The sequence below is a fragment of the Salvelinus alpinus genome, chromosome 5 (assembly GCF_045679555.1).
Source record: "Salvelinus alpinus chromosome 5, SLU_Salpinus.1, whole genome shotgun sequence".
NCBI classification, from domain to species: Eukaryota; Metazoa; Chordata; class Actinopteri; order Salmoniformes; family Salmonidae; genus Salvelinus; species Salvelinus alpinus.
In genome coordinates, this window is record NC_092090.1 from 100342303 (window position 1) to 100361407 (window position 19105).

Here is a 19105-nt window from a genome sequence, read left to right on the forward strand (position 1 = left end):
AAAATCACACTTTAAATCGATTTCCATGATTATAACATCGTTATGTTTCGCTCGCCAATCAAGTAGACCAAACTAAATTATAGCCTTCTAGGATATCCGGAAGTCAACTATCAGCTGAAACTTAATATAATATGTATGGTTAGGCAGGTTAGTTGGAAAATTATTACGGTTTTTTTCAGTGGTTTGAATATATATTTAATTGGATACCTCAAATGACCCTCAATCCAAATTCTCCGCATGAATGTAATTTCGATCAGTGTCAAGTATTCCAATAATTAAATGTGTTTCGGTGTTTTTCGGCGAAAAGACTTAGGCCTAGAACATCCAGTAATTACACAATTAATAGTCTATTTTCTTGTAAATGTGAGTATAACTTGAGAGGACAAATGCCAAAACCACAAACTTCCCTCATTGCACTTGTGTTGCCAAGACAGTTGTATCGCCGACGGTCTGCAGAAGAGGTCGCCCGCGGACCTCTGTAAAGACCGTTCTGTGTTCCATTGGGGGGGAGGAGAGTTGACGGTCTAGTCTAGTCTAGCCTAGAGACTATTTCATTCAATGAAATGTAATACTCTCCTTCAGTCTGAAGCCTCTTCGGAAACAGGGTTGGTTATATTTATCAGCTTGACCTGACAGAGAAACCCAAACAACTGCCTCATCTAATATTAGCGTTCCTCCCTGTACACTGCAATCTATTATTGTCATGCGGGACGGAGAGAGGTCATTCATTCCAATAGAGGACTCTGATTAAAAGATTAACACCTTCCATCCGCAGTTGATGGAAGAAAAAAAAAGATCAGTTATCACCAAGTCATTTGAAGTTTGGGGAATTGGCGGTGCGCACACACTTGATAGACTTGTCTGTTATGTGTGAATGAAATACGGATACAGGTATATTGCTATTAGCCTAGCAATACTTTACAATTAGGCTACTGCTGGTGTTATTACTATTATAATTACACCTAGTGTTAGTAGAGAGAGTTTTAGGAGGCTATTATAAATCATTTATGGCTGCCTAATAAGCCTATACTTGTATTTAGTCTATAGCCGTAGCCGCTCATATAAGGAGCACTATCATTATAATCGCTATAGCACACCTATAAACTATCAATAAATCAGCAAAAAAATATAAATTAACTAAATGTAGCCTATTTAAATGATTAAGAGGTCACATTGAAATAAACAGTTAAAGTACATTTAATAAACATGATAGATTCTTTTAAGATTTTGGTATTTCGTGAAAATGAATTTATTTGCGACCTCAATGTATCCACGTCCAACTGGTCCTCTGCTATTCATTTTTTAAATTTACACCACAGCAATTAAGCAAGTGTACTAATAATCTGCTACCAAGTGTACATTTATCAAACTGCTGTGATCAGACAGAGAAAGTTGAGACTAATCACCTGATTAAATAATGAAAGAAGTTTACGTGTAATGTAAAAATCCCTTTTCTCCCTCTCCCTTTTCCGCCACCCCCTCCCCTACCGACCAGAAGACCGCCCACCACAGATGACCCCTTATAGATTTTAAAAAGAGACGCTGCATTCTCAGACTGACATTCATTCAGCACTCACTGCCACCTTTAAACAGATGTACTCTGTCCGCTTATCTGCTAGTGTCAATAGCCGATACCTTGCTCACTTCACTTCGTCTCCAGCACCATGCTCAGGATGCAACAGAAACTCCAGCTCCAACCGGGGATTCTTCTACTATTGATATGGCTCTGTCATTTCATGGAAGATCAAAAAGTACAAGGTATGTTATTTATTTTTCCAAATCTTTCGATAAAAAATTGTTTACATTTTTTTTTTTTTTTTTAAACGTGTTTTACCAGTGTAGCCTATTCTGTCTGCGTCCTGGTGTACATTGGAACGTTGACAGAGTTCCACACTTTTCAAAGGGACATGTCAACATTCTTTCCATTTGGTTTGAAGTTTCCTACTATCAGACAGAGCGTGTAGAAAATGACTGCCAACCAAACAGGTGCCAGAAAGTTTAAAAGGGATATTATTGTTATAGTTTTGAAAACCCACACAATCGAGCCACATGGTATGATTTTTGGTGAGGTATTAATTTCATGCCCACAGATGTGTTGGTGTGGAAGCTCTCAATATAACATTCCGTAAAACGAACATAGTAGTCGTTTATAAAATAGTTTGAAAATGTAACAGTATAACTGCGTGTCATAGCAGTGCGCCTTGTATAATACATTTACCTCAAACTGAGATAGAATTGGAGTGAAAGTCAGAGATTTAGTGGTTGAAATTTGTGACCGCATATTATTTGACGTATAAGAATGTAATTTATCTAAACATATTGCTAAACTTGTACTTGTATATCTGCAAGGACAGGATTTACGATATGTTTGCCATATGGAGATCAGTTCTCTCTTTTTTGTTGTTGTTGCTTTTGTTACATTGATAGGAATCAAATACAGTTGGTGCTGATAACGATACATATAGTTGACCTCGTACAACAGAAAGTGTCCCTTAGAAATAAATATCAACAACGTAGCCTGCGATTTAAGTGCACCCTTAAAAAAAAAAAGGTTAAAAACCACTTGTAACCTATTAGTGTCTTTATGTGTATTTCGGCAAAGTCTTGTTTTGGAAGCTATTCGTTAAATACTGCTATGATCGACGTGTCTACGGGTGCTGTGAGACCAGGGATGCTCATAGATATTTGTAACAAAAGTTTATACAACTACTGTATTCGTAAAGTTCATGTTTTTTACTGTTCGAGCGTTGATAAATCAAGAACTGTCAAGAATACAGTTATGTCCTGGACGAGGCCAAGAGGAAGTACTTCGATGACTTTTATAACTTGTGACATGATGTGATAGGCAATAGAACTAGATTGTTCAACTGTTTGCTCTGTGAACATGGAGAACTCAACACTATATGAAATCAATATAAAATCTGAGTTAAAGGTCAGTATTTTCTTCAATGCTGTATCCTACTGGCCAGCTGTCGGTATCGAACATTTATTGGTGACTGAATAAGAAAGTGTTAAAACTGTTGCATGATATTGGAGGGAAAAAACGGACCAAATACGAGCGAGAGGAGAGAGAGTGAGTCTGACTGACTGACGTGTTGTGTCTGGATCAGGTCAGTCAGTAAGCCAGACTTTAAAAAGACTGGGCTAATTTGTGTTTGTTTCCAGCTGGTAACTGCTGGTTACAGCAGGGGAAGAACGGGAGGTGTCAGGTGCTCTACGTACCGGGGATGAGCCGAGAGGAATGCTGTAGAAGCGGGAGGCTGGGGACGTCATGGACCGAGGAGGATGTACCCAACAGCACCTTGTTCCGGTGGATGATCTTTAACGGCGGAGCCCCCAACTGCATACCCTGCAAAGGTACAGGGATGTTTATATGATATGGCTCACAAAATATGGCTAATTATAATATTTCACATCGTCGTTTTAGAATGAAAGCATGTCCCATAAGACAATGTTTAACTTCGTTTAAATGTAAGTGAAAATAAATTAGACACATGTTGTCGTTAAACCTAATTGCATCTGAACAATGTCTGTTCTCCATATATTTATTATAATTGAAGAACATCGACATTTATTCCACTCCAGAAACGTGCGACAACGTGGACTGTGGACCTGGAAAGAGATGCAAGATGAACAGGAGAAGCAAGCCACGCTGCGTCTGCGCGCCAGACTGCTCCAACGTCACTTGGAAAGGACCTGTCTGCGGATCGGATGGAAAGACGTACAAAGACGAGTGTGCGTTGCTCAAGTCCAAATGTAAAGTCCATCTGGACCTGGAAGTGCAGTACCAGGGCAAATGCAAGAGTAAGTAAACCAGCAGGTCGATGCGTAAAGCAGAACATAGCCCGTATTATTCATATACAACAATCAATTGGATTCGGTCTGGTGTTGGATAAAGTACCGGGGATGAGCAAAACACGGCGCATTCCAAAATTGGAGCATAAGTACGTAGAAAGCGCGCCATTTGCAAAGTGTTTTTTACCTTTATTTTAACTAGGCAGAGGAAATTCTTATTTTCAATGACGGCCTAGGAACAGTGAACAGTTCTGTCTTGTTCAGGGACAGAAGGACAGATTTGCACCTTGTCAGTTCGGGGATTCAAACTTGCAGCCTTTTCGATTACTAGTCCAAAACTCTCACCACTAGGCTACCCTGCCGCCCCAAATAGTGTGTTTAGTGAGTGGCCTTTAAAGGTCAATTGCATATTCTTTGGTTCCACTAAGTAATGGTTGATTCACAGCAGGTGTCTACCAGACATCTGAATATAGCTATGGTTAGTTTTTAACTCTGCAGATATTTAAGCATTGCATTCATTTTACTACTTTTTGTTCTGACAGAGACATGCCGTGACGTGTTATGCCCGGGAAGCTCCACGTGCGTCGTTGACCAGACGAATAACGCATATTGTGTGATGTGTAATCGGATCTGCCCTGAACAGAGGTCACCGGATCAGTTCCTGTGTGGCAACGACGGGATCATCTATGCCAGCGCGTGCCATCTGAGGAGGGCCACATGTCTCCTGGGCAGATCCATAGGAGTAGCATATCAGGGGAGATGCATCAGTAAGTATTGTCTCCTGGGAACATCAGTCAGTATTGTCTCCTGGGAACATCAGTCAGTATTGTCTCCTGGGAACATCAGTAAGTATTGTCTCCTGGGAACATCAGTCAGTATTGTCTCCTGGGAACGTTGGTCAGTATTGTCTCCTGGGAACGTCAGTCAGTATTGTCTCCTGGGAACGTTGGTCAGTATTGTCTCCTGGGAACGTTGGTCAGTATTGTCTCCTGGGAACGTCGGTCAGTATTGTCTCCTGGGAACGTCGGTCAGTATTGTCTCCTGGGAACGTCGGTCAGTATTGTCTCCTGGGAACATCAGTCAGTATTGTCTCCTGGGAACGTCGGTCAGTATTGTCTCCTGGGAACGTCGGTCAGTATTGTCTCCTGGGAACGTCGGTCAGTATTGTCTCCTGGGAACGTCGGTCAGTATTGTCTCCTGGGAACATCAGTCAGTATTGTCTCCTGGGAACGTCGGTCAGTATTGTCTCCTGGGAACGTCGGTCAGTATTGTCTCCTGGGAACGTCGGTCAGTATTGTCTCCTGGGAACATCAGTCAGTATTGTCTCCTGGGAACGTCAGTCAGTATTGTCTCCTGGGAACATCAGTCAGTATTGTCTCCTGGGAACGTCAGTCAGTATTGTCTCCTGGGAACGTCGGTCCGTAGGCCTAAACATCAAATCATAGTGTATTTGTCGCGTGCGCCGAATACAACAGGTGTAGACCTTACAGTGAAATGCTTATTTGCAGGAGACAGCATAATGGGTCTGTCCAAAAACAACCCCCTAGCCCCTACCCCCAGACACTACCTTCTAGCCCCTCCCCCCAGACACTACCTCCTAGCCCCTACCCCCAGACACTACCTCCTAGCCCCTACCCCCAGACACTACCTCCTAGACACAACCCCCTAGCCCCTACCCCCAGACACTACCTTCTAGCCCCTCCCCCCAGACACAACCCCCTAGCCCCTACCCCCAGACACTACCTTCTAGCCCCTCCCCCCAGACACTACCTCCTGGACCAGGGGTGGGCAATTCCAGTCCTCAATGTTCTGATTGGTGTCACACTTTTGCCCCAGCTAACACATCTGACTCCAATCACCTGATCATGATTTTCAGTTTAGAATGCAAACTTCTCCTTATTCAGCTGTGTTTGCTAAGGAGTTGCCCACCCCTGCCCCTGACACTAACCCTTAGACACTAACCCCTAGACATTAACCCCTAGACACCAACCCCTAGACACCTACCCTATAGACATGGTCCCCTAGACACTGTCCCCTAGGCACTACCCTATAGACACTGTCTCCTAGACACTGTCCCATAGACACTAACCCTAGACACTAACCCCTGGACACTAACCCCTAGACACTACCCCCTAGACACTGTCCCCTAGACACTGTTCCCTAGACACTGTCCCCTAGACACTGTCCCCTAGACACTACCCTATAGACACTACCCTATAGACACTGTCCCCTAGACACTGTCCCCTAGACACTGTCCCCTAGACACTAACCCCTGGACACTATCCCTGGACACTACCCCCTAGACACTGTCTCCTAGACACTACCCTATAGACACTACCCCCTAGACACTGTCCCCTAGACACTGTCCCCTAGACACTAACCCCTGGACACTATCCCTGGACACTACCCCCTAGACACTGTCCCCTAGACACTGTCTCCTAGACACTGTCCCATAGACACTACCCCTAGACACTAACCCCTAGACACTACCCCTAGACACTAACCCCTAGACACTAACCCCTAGACACTAACCCCTAGACACTAACCCCTAGACACTACCCCCTAGACACTAACCCCTAGACACTAACCCCTAGACACTACCCCCTAGACACTACCCTATAGACACTGTCCCCTAGACAATGTTCCCTAGACAATGTTCCCTAGACACTGTTCCCTAGACACTGTCCCCTAGACACTGTCCCCTAGACACTACCCTATAGACACTACCCTATAGACACTGTCCCCTAGACACTACCCTATAGACACTACCCCTAGACACTAACCCCTGGACACTATCCCTGGACACTACCCCCTAGACACTGTCTCCTAGACACTACCCTATAGACACTACCCCCTAGACACTGTCCCCTAGACACTGTCCCCTAGACACTGTCCCCTAGACACTAACCCCTGGACACTATCCCTGGACACTACCCCCTAGACACTGTCCCCTAGACACTACCCCCTAGACACTACCCTATAGACACTGTCCCCTAGACACTACCCCCTAGACACTGTCCCCTAGACACTGTCCCCTAGACACTGTCCCCGATATTCTACCCTATAGACACTACCCCCTAGACACTGTCCCCTAGACACTACCACCTAGACACTACCCTATAGACACTGTCCCCTAGAAACTGTCCCCTAGACACTGTCCCCTAGACACTACCCCCTAGACACTGTCCCCGAGATTCTACCCTATAGCACTACCCCCTAGACACTGTCCCCTAGACACTACCCTATAGACACCACCCTATAGACACTGTCCTCTAGACACTAACCCCTAGACACTACCCCCTAGACACTGTCCCAGAGATTCTACCCTATAGACACTACCCTATAGACACTACCCTATAGACACTACCCTATAGACACTGTCCCCTAGACACTACCCCCTAGACACTGTCCCCTAGACACTGTCCCCTAGACACTACCCCCTAGACACTACCCCCTAGACACTGTCCCAGAGATTCTACCCTATAGACACTACCCTATAGACACTACCCTATAGACACTACCCTATAGACACTGTCCCCTAGACACTGTCCCCTAGACACTGTCCCCTAGACACTACCCCCTAGACACTACCCCCTAGACACTGTCCCAGAGATTCTACCTTATAGACACTACCCTATAGACACTACCCTATAGACACGATCCCCTAGACACTTGACACTTAACCGTATGGCTTAAACCTGTCCCAACCTCTGACACTAACTTTACAGAGGCAGCCCAATCCTGATATTTTACCCAATTATTGGTTGTTCTGATTGCTCTGTGTTTCAAGTGTTTTCCACAGAGATCTAGAGGTAGGGGGTTGGGGTGTTTCTGTCAAATGTGCTTTATACCATGTGTACACTTGGACAAAATACAGTGATCTTAAACAATATTGTCTGAATGTAGGCTGTACCTCATAGGCTACTTCTCTCTGCCAACATTCCACATAAATTGAGGTTCTCAGAGCAGAGAATATTTTATTTACTTTGGAGGTCCATTTCAGGATACAAGGCTGGCACTACTTTGTAGTTGCTGCTGTTTAGAAGTTGGCAACATCACCCACACCACAGCTGGGAAGCTTTCCCAGGAAGCTTTTCCCTCCCTACTACACGGGTACTTGAAACATAGGACATGACTCATTAACCACTACGGTTTCATGGTGATGTGCCAAGCAGCACCAACGAGGCGTCCGTCTGATCAGTTCTGTCCTTCTTCTCTTCTCCTCTCTCTCTCTGGCTCCAGAGGCCAAGTCGTGCGAGGACATCCAGTGCAGCGCGGGGAAGAAGTGTCTATGGGATGCCAGGATGAGCCGAGGCCGCTGCTCCCTCTGTGACGAGGCGTGTCCGGAGAGCCGGATGGACGAGGCGGTGTGCGCCAGCGACAACACCACCTACCCCTCAGAGTGTGCTATGAAGCAGACTGCCTGCTCACTGGGAACGCTCCTGGAGGTTAAGCATTCAGGATCTTGCAACTGTAAGTAATCGCCACTGAGAGAGACAATTCTATGTTATTTCCCAACAACAATCCCTCCCTGACACCAAGTCAAACCTGACATCAATCCCTCCCCCCTCTCTGACACCAATCCCTCCGTGACACCAATCCCTCTGTGACACCAATCCCCACCTGACACCAATCTTCTCCTGACACCAATCTCCTCCTGACACCAATCCCTCCCCCCTCTCTGACACCAATCCCTCTCTGACACCAATCCCCTCCTGACACCAATCCCTCCTGACACCAATCCCACCCTGAAACCAATCCCAACCTTACACTAATTCTTGCTGACACCAATCCCCCCCTGACACCAATCCCTCCCTGACACCAATCCCAACCGTACACCAATCCCATCCTGACACCAAGTCTTCTCTGACACCAATCCTCACTGACACCAATCCCCCCTTGACACCAATCCTATCCTGACACCAAGTCTTCTTTGACACGAACCCTTGCTGACACCAATCCCCCCTTGACACCAATCCTATCCTGACACCAAGTCTTCTCTGACACGAATCCTTGCTGACACCAATCCATCCCTGACACCAATCCCTCCCTGACACCAAGTCTCCTCTGACACAAATCCTTGCTGACACCAATCCTCCCTGACACCAATCCCCCCCTGACACCAAGTCTCCTCTGACACGAATCCTTGCTGACACCAATCCTCCCTGACACCAATCCTATCCTGACACCAAGTCTTCTCTGACACGAATCCTTGCTGACACCAATCCTCCCTGACACCAATCCCTCCCTGACACCAAGTCTCCTCTGACACAAATCCTTGCTGACACCAATCCTCCCTGACACCAATCCTACCCTGACACCAACTCTCCTCTGACACCAATCCTTGCTGACCCCAATCCCTCTGACTCCAAGTCACCCCTGACTCTTCTTGAGCCCCCTCCCCTGCAACCCCCCACCTCCTTGCCCACCCACTCGGCACAGCTCAGTTTACACATCTGAAAGGACTTGAGATGAGAGAACTTGCATGATTTCGTCTGTGTTGCTGGCTTCTTTAACTTTTCAGCATTTTCTTTTAGCCCCCCCCAAAAAAATAAAAAATAAACAAAAAAGTGAATAAACAAAATCTATCAATAGGTAAAGATAGTTCAAAAGAAAACTATTTCTTGGAAGTTGTTGAGATTATATGCTGACGTCATTACACTAACAAGCATTTATGGAGACTAACTTTTGCAATTAAAACAATCATTGTATTTAAAGTCTAGATTAGTTAGTGGTCATGGGGATCCCATAGTGATCTGCTGGTACTCTAGCAGGTTGCCTGTCCAGGGAAAATCTCACTTTTAAAAGTTCATATTCTGTTAACTCATACCAAAATATGACTCATCCTACACGCTTATTTTCCCAACGCATACATTTGAGGTAAAACACTTCAAAAATGGCACCTAAAACTTGTCTCAAACTGACTGTTTTAAAATTGCTTACTATTTCCTCACAGAGTGTGATGTCATACTCCTGAGGAAGATGAGCTGGCCAATCAGCTGTCTACTCGCATAAATATTTTTAATGACCAGTACACGCCCAAACATTCCAAAACAGAACAGCTACTTTTTAACATAATCAAAACTTTTTTGGAAGTAAAATGTCTTCACTCATATTGTAATTAATTATTTCGTAGAAATCTTTAAACACTGTACATTTACTTTAATTTTAATGCAGTTTTTTTTCTCTCAATATTATAGTTTTTATAAATATTTTTTCTTCTTCTAGACAACCACATAATGGTCATATCTTTACAGCTTGTAAATTCCATGGTCACATTGCTAATTATATTTTAATAATCATGTATTTACATATATATATATATATTTTTGTTGTTGGCTGTAATCAATCAGTAATTCAAAATGCACTGTAGTGGCACACACCACTCTGTTAACATGTAATATAGAGTCAGAATGAAAACATACACCGCTCTGTTAACATGTAATATAGAGTCAGAATGAAAACATACACCACTCTGTTAACATGTAATATAGAGTCAGAATGAAAACACACACCGCTCTGTTAACATGTAATATAGAGTCAGAATGAAAACATACACCGCTCTGTTAACATGTAATATAGAGTCAGAATGAAAACACACACCGCTCTGTTAACATGTAATATAGAGTCAGAATGAAAACACACACCACTCTGTTAACATGTAATATAGAGTCAGAATGAAAACATACACCACTCTGTTAACATGTAATATAGAGTCAGAATGAAAACACACACCTCTCTGTTAACATGTAATATAGAGTCAGAATGAAAACATACACCACTCTGCTAACATGTAATATAGAGTCAGAATGAAAACACACACCGCTCTGTTAACATGTAATATAGAGTCAGAATGAAAACATACACCGCTCTGTTAACATGTAATATAGAGTCAGAATGAAAACACACACCGCTCTGTTAACATGTAATATAGAGTCAGAATGAAAACACACACCGCTCTGTTAACATGTAATATAGAGTCAGAATGAAAACACACACCGCTCTGCTAACATGTAATATAGAGTCAGAATGAAAACATACACCGCTCTGTTAACATGTAATATAGAGTCAGAATGAAAACATACACCGCTCTGTTAACATGTAATATAGAGTCAGAGTGAAAACACACACCGCTCTGTTAACATGTAATATAGAGTCAGAATGAAAACACACACCGCTCTGTTAACATGTAATATAGAGTCAGAATGAAAACACACACCTCTCTGTTAACATGTAATATAGAGTCAGAATGAAAACACACACCACTCTGTTAACATGTAATATAGAGTCAGAATGAAAACATACACCGCTCTGTTAACATGTAATATAGAGTCAGAATGAAAACATACACCTCTCTGTTAACATGTAATATAGAGTCAGAATGAAAACACACACCACTCTGTTAACATGTAATATAGAGTCAGAATGAAAACACACACCGCTCTGTTAACATGTAATATAGAGTCAGAATGAAAACACACACCTCTCTGTTAACATGTAATATAGAGTCAGAATGAAAACATACACCGCTCTGTTAACATGTAATATAGAGTCAGAATGAAAACACACACCGCTCTGTTAACATGTAATATAGAGTCAGAATGAAAACACACACCGCTCTGTTAACATGTAATATAGAGTCAGAATGAAAACATACACCGCTCTGTTAACATGTAATATAGAGTCAGAATGAAAACACACACCGCTCTGCTAACATGTAATATAGAGTCAGAATGAAAACATACACCGCTCTGTTAACATGTAATATAGAGTCAGAATGAAAACACACACCGCTCTGTTAACATGTAATATAGAGTCAGAATGAAAACATACACCACTCTGTTAACATGTAATATAGAGTCAGAATGAAAACACACACCGCTCTGTTAACATGTAATATAGAGTCAGAATGAAAACACACACCGCTCTGTTAACATGTAATATAGAGTCAGAATGAAAACACACACCGCTCTGTTAACATGTAATATAGAGTCAGAATGAAAACACACACCGCTCTGTTAACATGTAATATAGAGTCAGAATGAAAACACACACCGCTCTGTTAACATGTAATATAGAGTCAGAATGAAAACAGTTACATACATGCATATATGTGCATAAGGTGATTGCGACGTTGGTGCCATTTATAGCTAAGATTATTTAAGGTGAACCTTAACATGTAGACTACCTATTTTCCACCAGTACTTTGAGCCATTCCTCCTTAAATAAAGTACTCACTAAACTGAGGCTACCTGCCATTTACAAAAGCCTTCAAGAAAAGGATATGAGTTACATGCCAAGCCACTATATGTCAACGATGATTTCATTTAATTTTCATCATGATGCATAAATCTGGATATCCTCCTACTACACTATTATATGTCCTGACCGACTACCTAAATGTAAATGTAACTTAAAGTATGTGTGGAGTACGACTCCACAAAGGGACCAAAGTCATGATCACCTCATGGGGCAGAGGAAAGTGGCACTTTTACAATTTGCATCTAATAAACAGAAGAAGCCATGGTTGGGGTCAAATCCATTAGAATTCCAGTCAATTAACAAAATGAACTAAATTCAACTTCCAAATGTTGTTCATTGAAAAAAGCATTGAAGTGAATTGGAAATTGGAATGTCAGTGTTCTTCCTGAATTGAAAGGAATTGAAATGGGATTGAAGAATAACTTCTCAACCATCCCCTCAGTCTCTCTCTCTCTCTGTCTGCCACTAGTCAATTAACATGTATACTATCTATATGCATTGACTTCTCTGTGTGCTAATTGTAGTGAATGTGTTGTTGCCTATCAAACACGCAGATCCATTTGGATTGGATGATGAGGGACTGACTGTCTGTCGCTCTTGCCTGTGTTGCTTTTTTATTTTCCAATCCCCCCCCCCCCCCTCCCCAAAAAATAACTATTCTGTAGAAAATACCTCAAAGCTGTGTGATTGGTTGGCCTGGCTCGTGACCTGCTTGGTAGAGGTCGTAGGTCAAACAGCTGCGACACAATGGCAGCAACTGTACTGTGTCTGAGACCAAACGGAGACATAAAGAACAATGAGAACAAAACCAGCTGTCTGACTGTCTGCTTTCAGGATTCTGCTGCCAAAAAAAGACCTGAACCATTCAACCCTCAGATCGCCCTGCCCCCCCCCTCCCCCATCCCCATCCTGCGTCACCCGCTGCTCTGCTGTTATGGCCCTGACTTTCTAGACCTAGATTATGTAAACCATGTTTCATCATTATGGGATGGATGACTCAGTGCCAAGTCCCCTCTCTGCCCTGAAACATAACAGCACCACATGGCTATACTGGGGCTTCGTGGAGGAATATGGGGCTTTTGAGAACGTTCAGGAAATACTCTACTGCTACATTGCTGTTGTGGTCCATATTTATACAACAGCTACCATATATTCTCCCATCTAGCCATTACAGAAGCCCCGGAGGAAGAGGAGGAGGAGGAGGAGGAGGAGCAGGAAGATCAGGACTACACGATTTATATCCACCTGTCCTCCTTATTGGATGGATAGGCTGTCTATCATATCCACCTGTCCTCCTTATTGGATGGATAGGCTGTCTGTCATATCCACCTGTCCTCCTTATTGGATGGATAGGCTGTCTATCATATCCACCTGTCCTCCTTATTGGATGGATAGGCTGTCTGTCATATCCACCTGTCCTCCTTATTGGATGGATAGGCTGTCTATCATATCCACCTGTCCTCCTTATTGGATGGATAGGCTGTCTATCATATCCACCTGTCCTCCTTATTGGATGGATAGGCTGTCTGTCATATCCACCTGTCCTCCTTATTGGATGGATAGGCTGTCTATCATATCCACCTGTCCTCCTTATTGGATGGATAGGCTGTCTATCATATCCACCTGTCCTCCTCATTGGATGGATAGGCTGTCTATCATATCCACCTGTCCTCCTTATTGGATGGATAGGCTGTCTATCATATCCACCTGTCCTCCTTATTGGATGGATAGGCTGTCTATCATATCCACCTGTCCTCCTCATTGGATGGATAGGCTGTCTATCATATCCACCTGTCCTCCTCATTGGTGGATAGGCTGTCTATCATATCCACCTGTCCTCCTCATTGGATGGATAGGCTGTCTATCATATCCACCTGTCCTCCTCATTGGTGGATAGGCTGTCTATCATATCCACCTGTCCTCCTCATTGGTGGATAGGCTGTCTATCATATCCACCTGTCCTCCTCATTGGATGGATAAGCTAGGCTGTCTATCATATCCACCTGTCCTCCTCATTGGTGGATAGGCTGTCTATCATATCCACCTGTCCTCCTCATTGGTGGATAGGCTGTCTATCATATCCACCTGTCCTCCTCATTGGTGGATAGGCTGTCTATCATATCCACCTGTCCTCCTCATTGGTGGATAGGCTGTCTATCATATCCACCTGTCCTCCTCATTGGTGGATAGGCTGTCTATCATATCCACCTGTCCCCCTTATTGGATGGATAGGCTGTCTATCATATCCACCTGTCCTCCTTATTGGATGGATAGGCTGTCTATCATATCCACCTGTCCTCCTTATTGGATGGATAGGCTGTCTATCATATCCACCTGTCCTCCTTATTGGATGGATAGGCTGTCTATCATATCCACCTGTCCTCCTTATTGGATGGATAGGCTGTCTATCATATCCACCTGTCCTCCTTATTGGATGGATAGGCTGTCTATCATATCCACCTGTCCTCCTTATTGGATGGATAGGCTGTCTATCATATCCACCTGTCCTCCTTATTGGATGGATAGGCTGTCTATCATATCCACCTGTCCTCCTTATTGGATGGATAGGCTGTCTATCATATCCACCTGTCCTCCTTATTGGATGGATAGGCTGTCTGTCATATCCACCTGTCCTCCTTATTGGATGGATAGGCTGTCTATCATATCCACCTGTCCCCCTTATTGGATGGATAGGCTGTCTATCATATCCACCTGTCCCCCTTATTGGATGGATAGGCTGTCTATCATATCCACCTGTCCCCCTTATTGGATGGATAGGCTGTCTATCATATCCACCTGTCCTCCTTATTGGATGGATAGGCTGTCTATCATATCCACCTGTCCTCCTCATTGGTGGATAGGCTGTCTATCATATCCACCTGTCCTCCTTATTGGATGGATAGGCTGTCTATCATATCCACCTGTCCCCCTTATTGGATGGATAGGCTGTCTATCATATCCACCTGTCCTCCTTATTGGATGGATAGGCTGTCTATCATATCCACCTGTCCCCCTTATTGGATGGATAGGCTGTCTATCATATCCACCTGTCCTCCTTATTGGATGGATAGGCTGTCTATCATATCCACCTGTCCTCCTTATTGGATGGATAGGCTGTCTATCATATCCACCTGTCCTCCTTATTGGATGGATAGGCTGTCTATCATATCCACCTGTCCTCCTTATTGGATGGATAGGCTGTCTATCATATCCACCTGTCCTCCTTATTGGATGGATAGGCTGTCTATCATATCCACCTGTCCTCCTTATTGGATGGATAGGCTGTCTGTCATATCCACCTGTCCTCCTCATTGGTGGATAGTCTATCTTCCTCCCCTCCTTATTGGTTGGATAGACTGTCTATCTATCTGCCTGCCTGGTCTGCACTAGAGAGACAGTCCTTGGGCCTGGAACCATGTTCATACTGTACAGTCCATATGTGTATGCTTATATATTTTTTAAAGAGACAAAAGGTATACATTTAGTTCAGTTCTAGATGTTTTATTTATACATTTGGTTTGTGTTTTTATAATTTATACAGTTTGTACTGTACTTACTATCTACCATGTTATTGTTACCACCCGTTTTTATCAAGTTTTTTTTAATAGTTTTCATTATTTTTTTATTATTATGAAGAAATATATTTGTCCAAAGAGAAGCAGTGTTATTTATTAAGTAAAGTAATCCATCGTCTTTCTGTAAATGGCATCGTTCTTCCCCGAGCTGTAAAAAATAATAAAAAAAACCTGTCCATGTTACCACTAGATGTTATCGCAGATGTTTGTCATTCACACATTAACGCATGTTTAACTTTACTATGTGTTTATTTATGGGGTTATCTATCTTATCTGTCAATCGTTTATATACAGAAATGTGTCTGCTTCCTGTTTACACCTCATTATAACTGGCCAAAGGGATTCTTGTCAATGGTTCTGCAGTGTAACGGTGCTTTGTGTGTTGTGTAAAGTGGTTATAGCTAGTAGCCCCCCCCCCCCTCGGTCCCAGATCTTTGACTCCATCATTGTCAAGCTATTGTTTGGCGTGACAAATACATGAGCAGAAACCACCTGGCACCACAGGATATGGGGACATTAGTCCAGCGTGAGTCCTGGATGTTAGGCTACTCCTCTACAATTTGTTTCCCAATGGAGATGTTTTTGTCTAAACCAGACGTCACCCGGTAGCAGTATTTTAGATTTGACATGTTAGAAAATATATATATATATTTTTTTGTGGACAACACTTGATTTTTTGTCAGAAAATGTGCCGTGAACAAATTTTGTGTGCTGCCAATGTTTTGTTCCATATTGCTCTTGCAGAGATCACCTGACTAGGACGCTACAGAGACGTACTTATATACTCATATCAAACATATCGCTTTGCTTTTTTTCCCCCACTGTCAACACTGTTGTTGTTGTTTTCAGAATGCATTTTTTTATTTTCAAATATCACAAGAGAAACACAATTAGAAGTATATATAGTATTTTTTTTAATGTAAATGTCATATGTACATACAAAGTGTGATGGTATTTGTACAGATATGAAAGAGTGAAACAATAAAATATAATGTTCCCATATGTTTGTGTTTACTGATCACTGGAGTCTAAATCAAGGGGTTTTGTGATGACAATCATTAGATATTTTACAACCAATGATACCAAAACCACTACGTCTTTTACCAAATCATTCATCATATTAGATGTTTACACAACTGTTCAAAAGTTTGGGGTCACTTAGAAATGTCCTTGTTTTTGAAAGAAAATTTGAAAAAATTGTCCATTAAAATAACATCAAATTGATCAGAAATACAGTGTAGGACATTGTTAATGTTGTAAATGACTATTGTAGCTGGAAAGAGCAGATTTTTTGTGGAATATCTACATAGGCGTACAGAGGCCAATTATCAGCAACCATCACTCCTGTGTTCCAATGGCACGTTGTGTTAGCTAATGCAAGTTTAGCATTTTAAAAGGGTAATTGATCATTAGAAAATCCTTTTTCAATTATGCTAGCATAGCTGAGAACTGTTGTTCTAATTAAAGAAGCAATAAAACTGGCCTTCTTTAGACTAGTTGAGTATCTGGAGTATCAGCATTTGTGGGTTTGATTACAGGCTGAAAATGGCAGGAAACAAAGACCTTTCTTCTAAAACTCATCAGTCTATTCTTGTTCTGAGAAATGAAGACTATTCCATGCGAGAAATTGCCAAGAAACTAAAGATCTCGTTCAACGCTGTGTACTACTCCCTTCACAGAACAGCGCAAATTGGCTCTAACCAGAATAGAAAGAGGAGTGGGAGGCCCCGGTGCACAACTGAGCAAGAGGACAAGTACATTAGAGTGTCTAGTTTGAGAAACAGACGCCTCACAAGTCCTCAACTGGCAGCTTCATTAAATAGTACCCGCAAAACACCAGTCTCAACGTCAACAGTGAAGAGGCGACTCCAGGATGCTGGCCTTCTAGGCAGAGTTCTTCTGTCCAGTGTCTGTGTTATTTTGCCCATCTTAATGTTTTCTTTTTATTGGCCAGTCTGAGATATGGCATTTCCTTTGCAACTCTGCCTAGAAGGCCAGCATCCCGGAGTCGCCTCTTCACTGTTGACGTTGAGACTGGTGTTTTGCGGGTACTATTTAATGAAGTTTCCAGTCTTCTCCTTCTTCTTCTTCTTCGTCGTCTAATATCGGGGGCCCATATTCATTAAGCATTTCAGAGTAGGAGTGCTGATCTTGATATAGGATCTGTTTTGCTTTTTAGATCATAATGAATATGCCTACATGGATAGGGGGGGACCTGATCCTGGAAAAGCACTCTGAGACTCCCTTTTCGTTAAGGAGATAAGGTATAACGTGTAGAGGACTTGATGTACACTACCGGTCAAAAGTTTTAGAACAGCTAATCATTCAGGGGTTTTTCATTGTTTTTATTATTTTCTATATAGTAGAATAATCATGAAGTAATCAAAACTATGAAATATCACATGGAATCATGTAGTAACCAAAAAAGTGTGTAACAATTATTATTCAAACAGCCACCCTTTGCCTTGATGACAGCTTTGCACACTCTTGGCATATTCTCAACCAGCTTCAACTGGAATGTTTTTCCAACAGTCTTGAAAGATCTTCCACATATACTGAGCATGTTGGCTGCTTTTCCTTCACTCTGCGCTCCGACTCATTCCATACCATCTCAATTTGGTTGAGGTCGGGGGATTGTGGAGGCCAGGTCATCTGATGCAGCACTCCATCACTCTCCTTCTTGGTAAAATAGCCCTTACACAGCCTGGAGGTGTGTTCGGTCATTGTCCTGTTGAAAAACAAATGATAGTCCCACTAAGCCCACACCAGACGGGATGGCGTATCGCTGCAGAATACTGTGGTAGTCATGCTGGTTAATGCCTTGATTTCTAAATAAATCACAGACAGTGTCACCAGCAAAGCACCCCCACATGCAAAGCTCTGTCAGGAAATACATGTCTCAACATGTCTCACAAAGACTCAGCGATTGGAACCAAAAATCTCAGATTTGGACTCCAGACCAAAAGACACATTTCCACTGGTCTGATGTCCATTACTCGTGTTTCTTGGCCCAAGCAAGTCTCTTCTTATTATTGGTGTCCTTTAGTAGTGGTTTCTTTCCAGCATTTTGACCACGAGGCCTGATTCACACAGTCTCCTCTGAACAGTTGATGTTGAGATGTGTCTGTTACTTGAACTCTGTGAAGCATTTATTTAGGCTACAATTTACGAGGCTGGTAACACTAATTAACTTATCCTCTGCAGCACAGGTAACTCTGAGTCTTCCTTTCCTGTGGGGGTCCTCATGAGAGCCAGTTTCATCATAGCGCTTGATGGTTTTTGCGACTGCACTTGAAGAAACTTTCAGAGTTCTTGAAATGTTCCCTATTGACTGATCTTCATATCTTAAAGTAATGATGGACTGTCGTTTCTCTTTGCTTATTTGAGCTGGTCTTGCCATAATATGGACTTGGTCTTTTACCAAATAGGGCTATCTTCTGTATACCCCCTTACCTTGTCACAACACAACTGAT

The 19105-nt window shown here is 42.7% G+C and overlaps 1 protein-coding gene across 2 annotated transcripts; it reads left to right on the plus strand.

Annotated features, from left to right (window-relative positions):
• Window positions 1–1560: 1560 nt before the first annotated feature.
• Window positions 1561–13418, plus strand: LOC139577344 (follistatin-A). 2 transcript variants are annotated; one of them, XM_071404393.1, is made up of 6 exons: window positions 1561–1758; window positions 3166–3357; window positions 3586–3804; window positions 4338–4562; window positions 8038–8268; window positions 13223–13418. In XM_071404393.1, the coding sequence occupies exons 1-6, from the start codon at window positions 1665–1667 to the stop codon at window positions 13324–13326; spliced, it is 1065 nt and encodes a 354-aa protein (XP_071260494.1). In that variant the 5' UTR covers window positions 1561–1664; the 3' UTR covers window positions 13327–13418. The 2 variants fall into 2 exon arrangements, with proteins under 2 accessions (XP_071260494.1, XP_071260495.1); XM_071404394.1 differs by having other exon boundaries at window positions 12892–13307.
• The last annotated feature ends 5687 nt before the right edge of the window (window positions 13419–19105 follow it).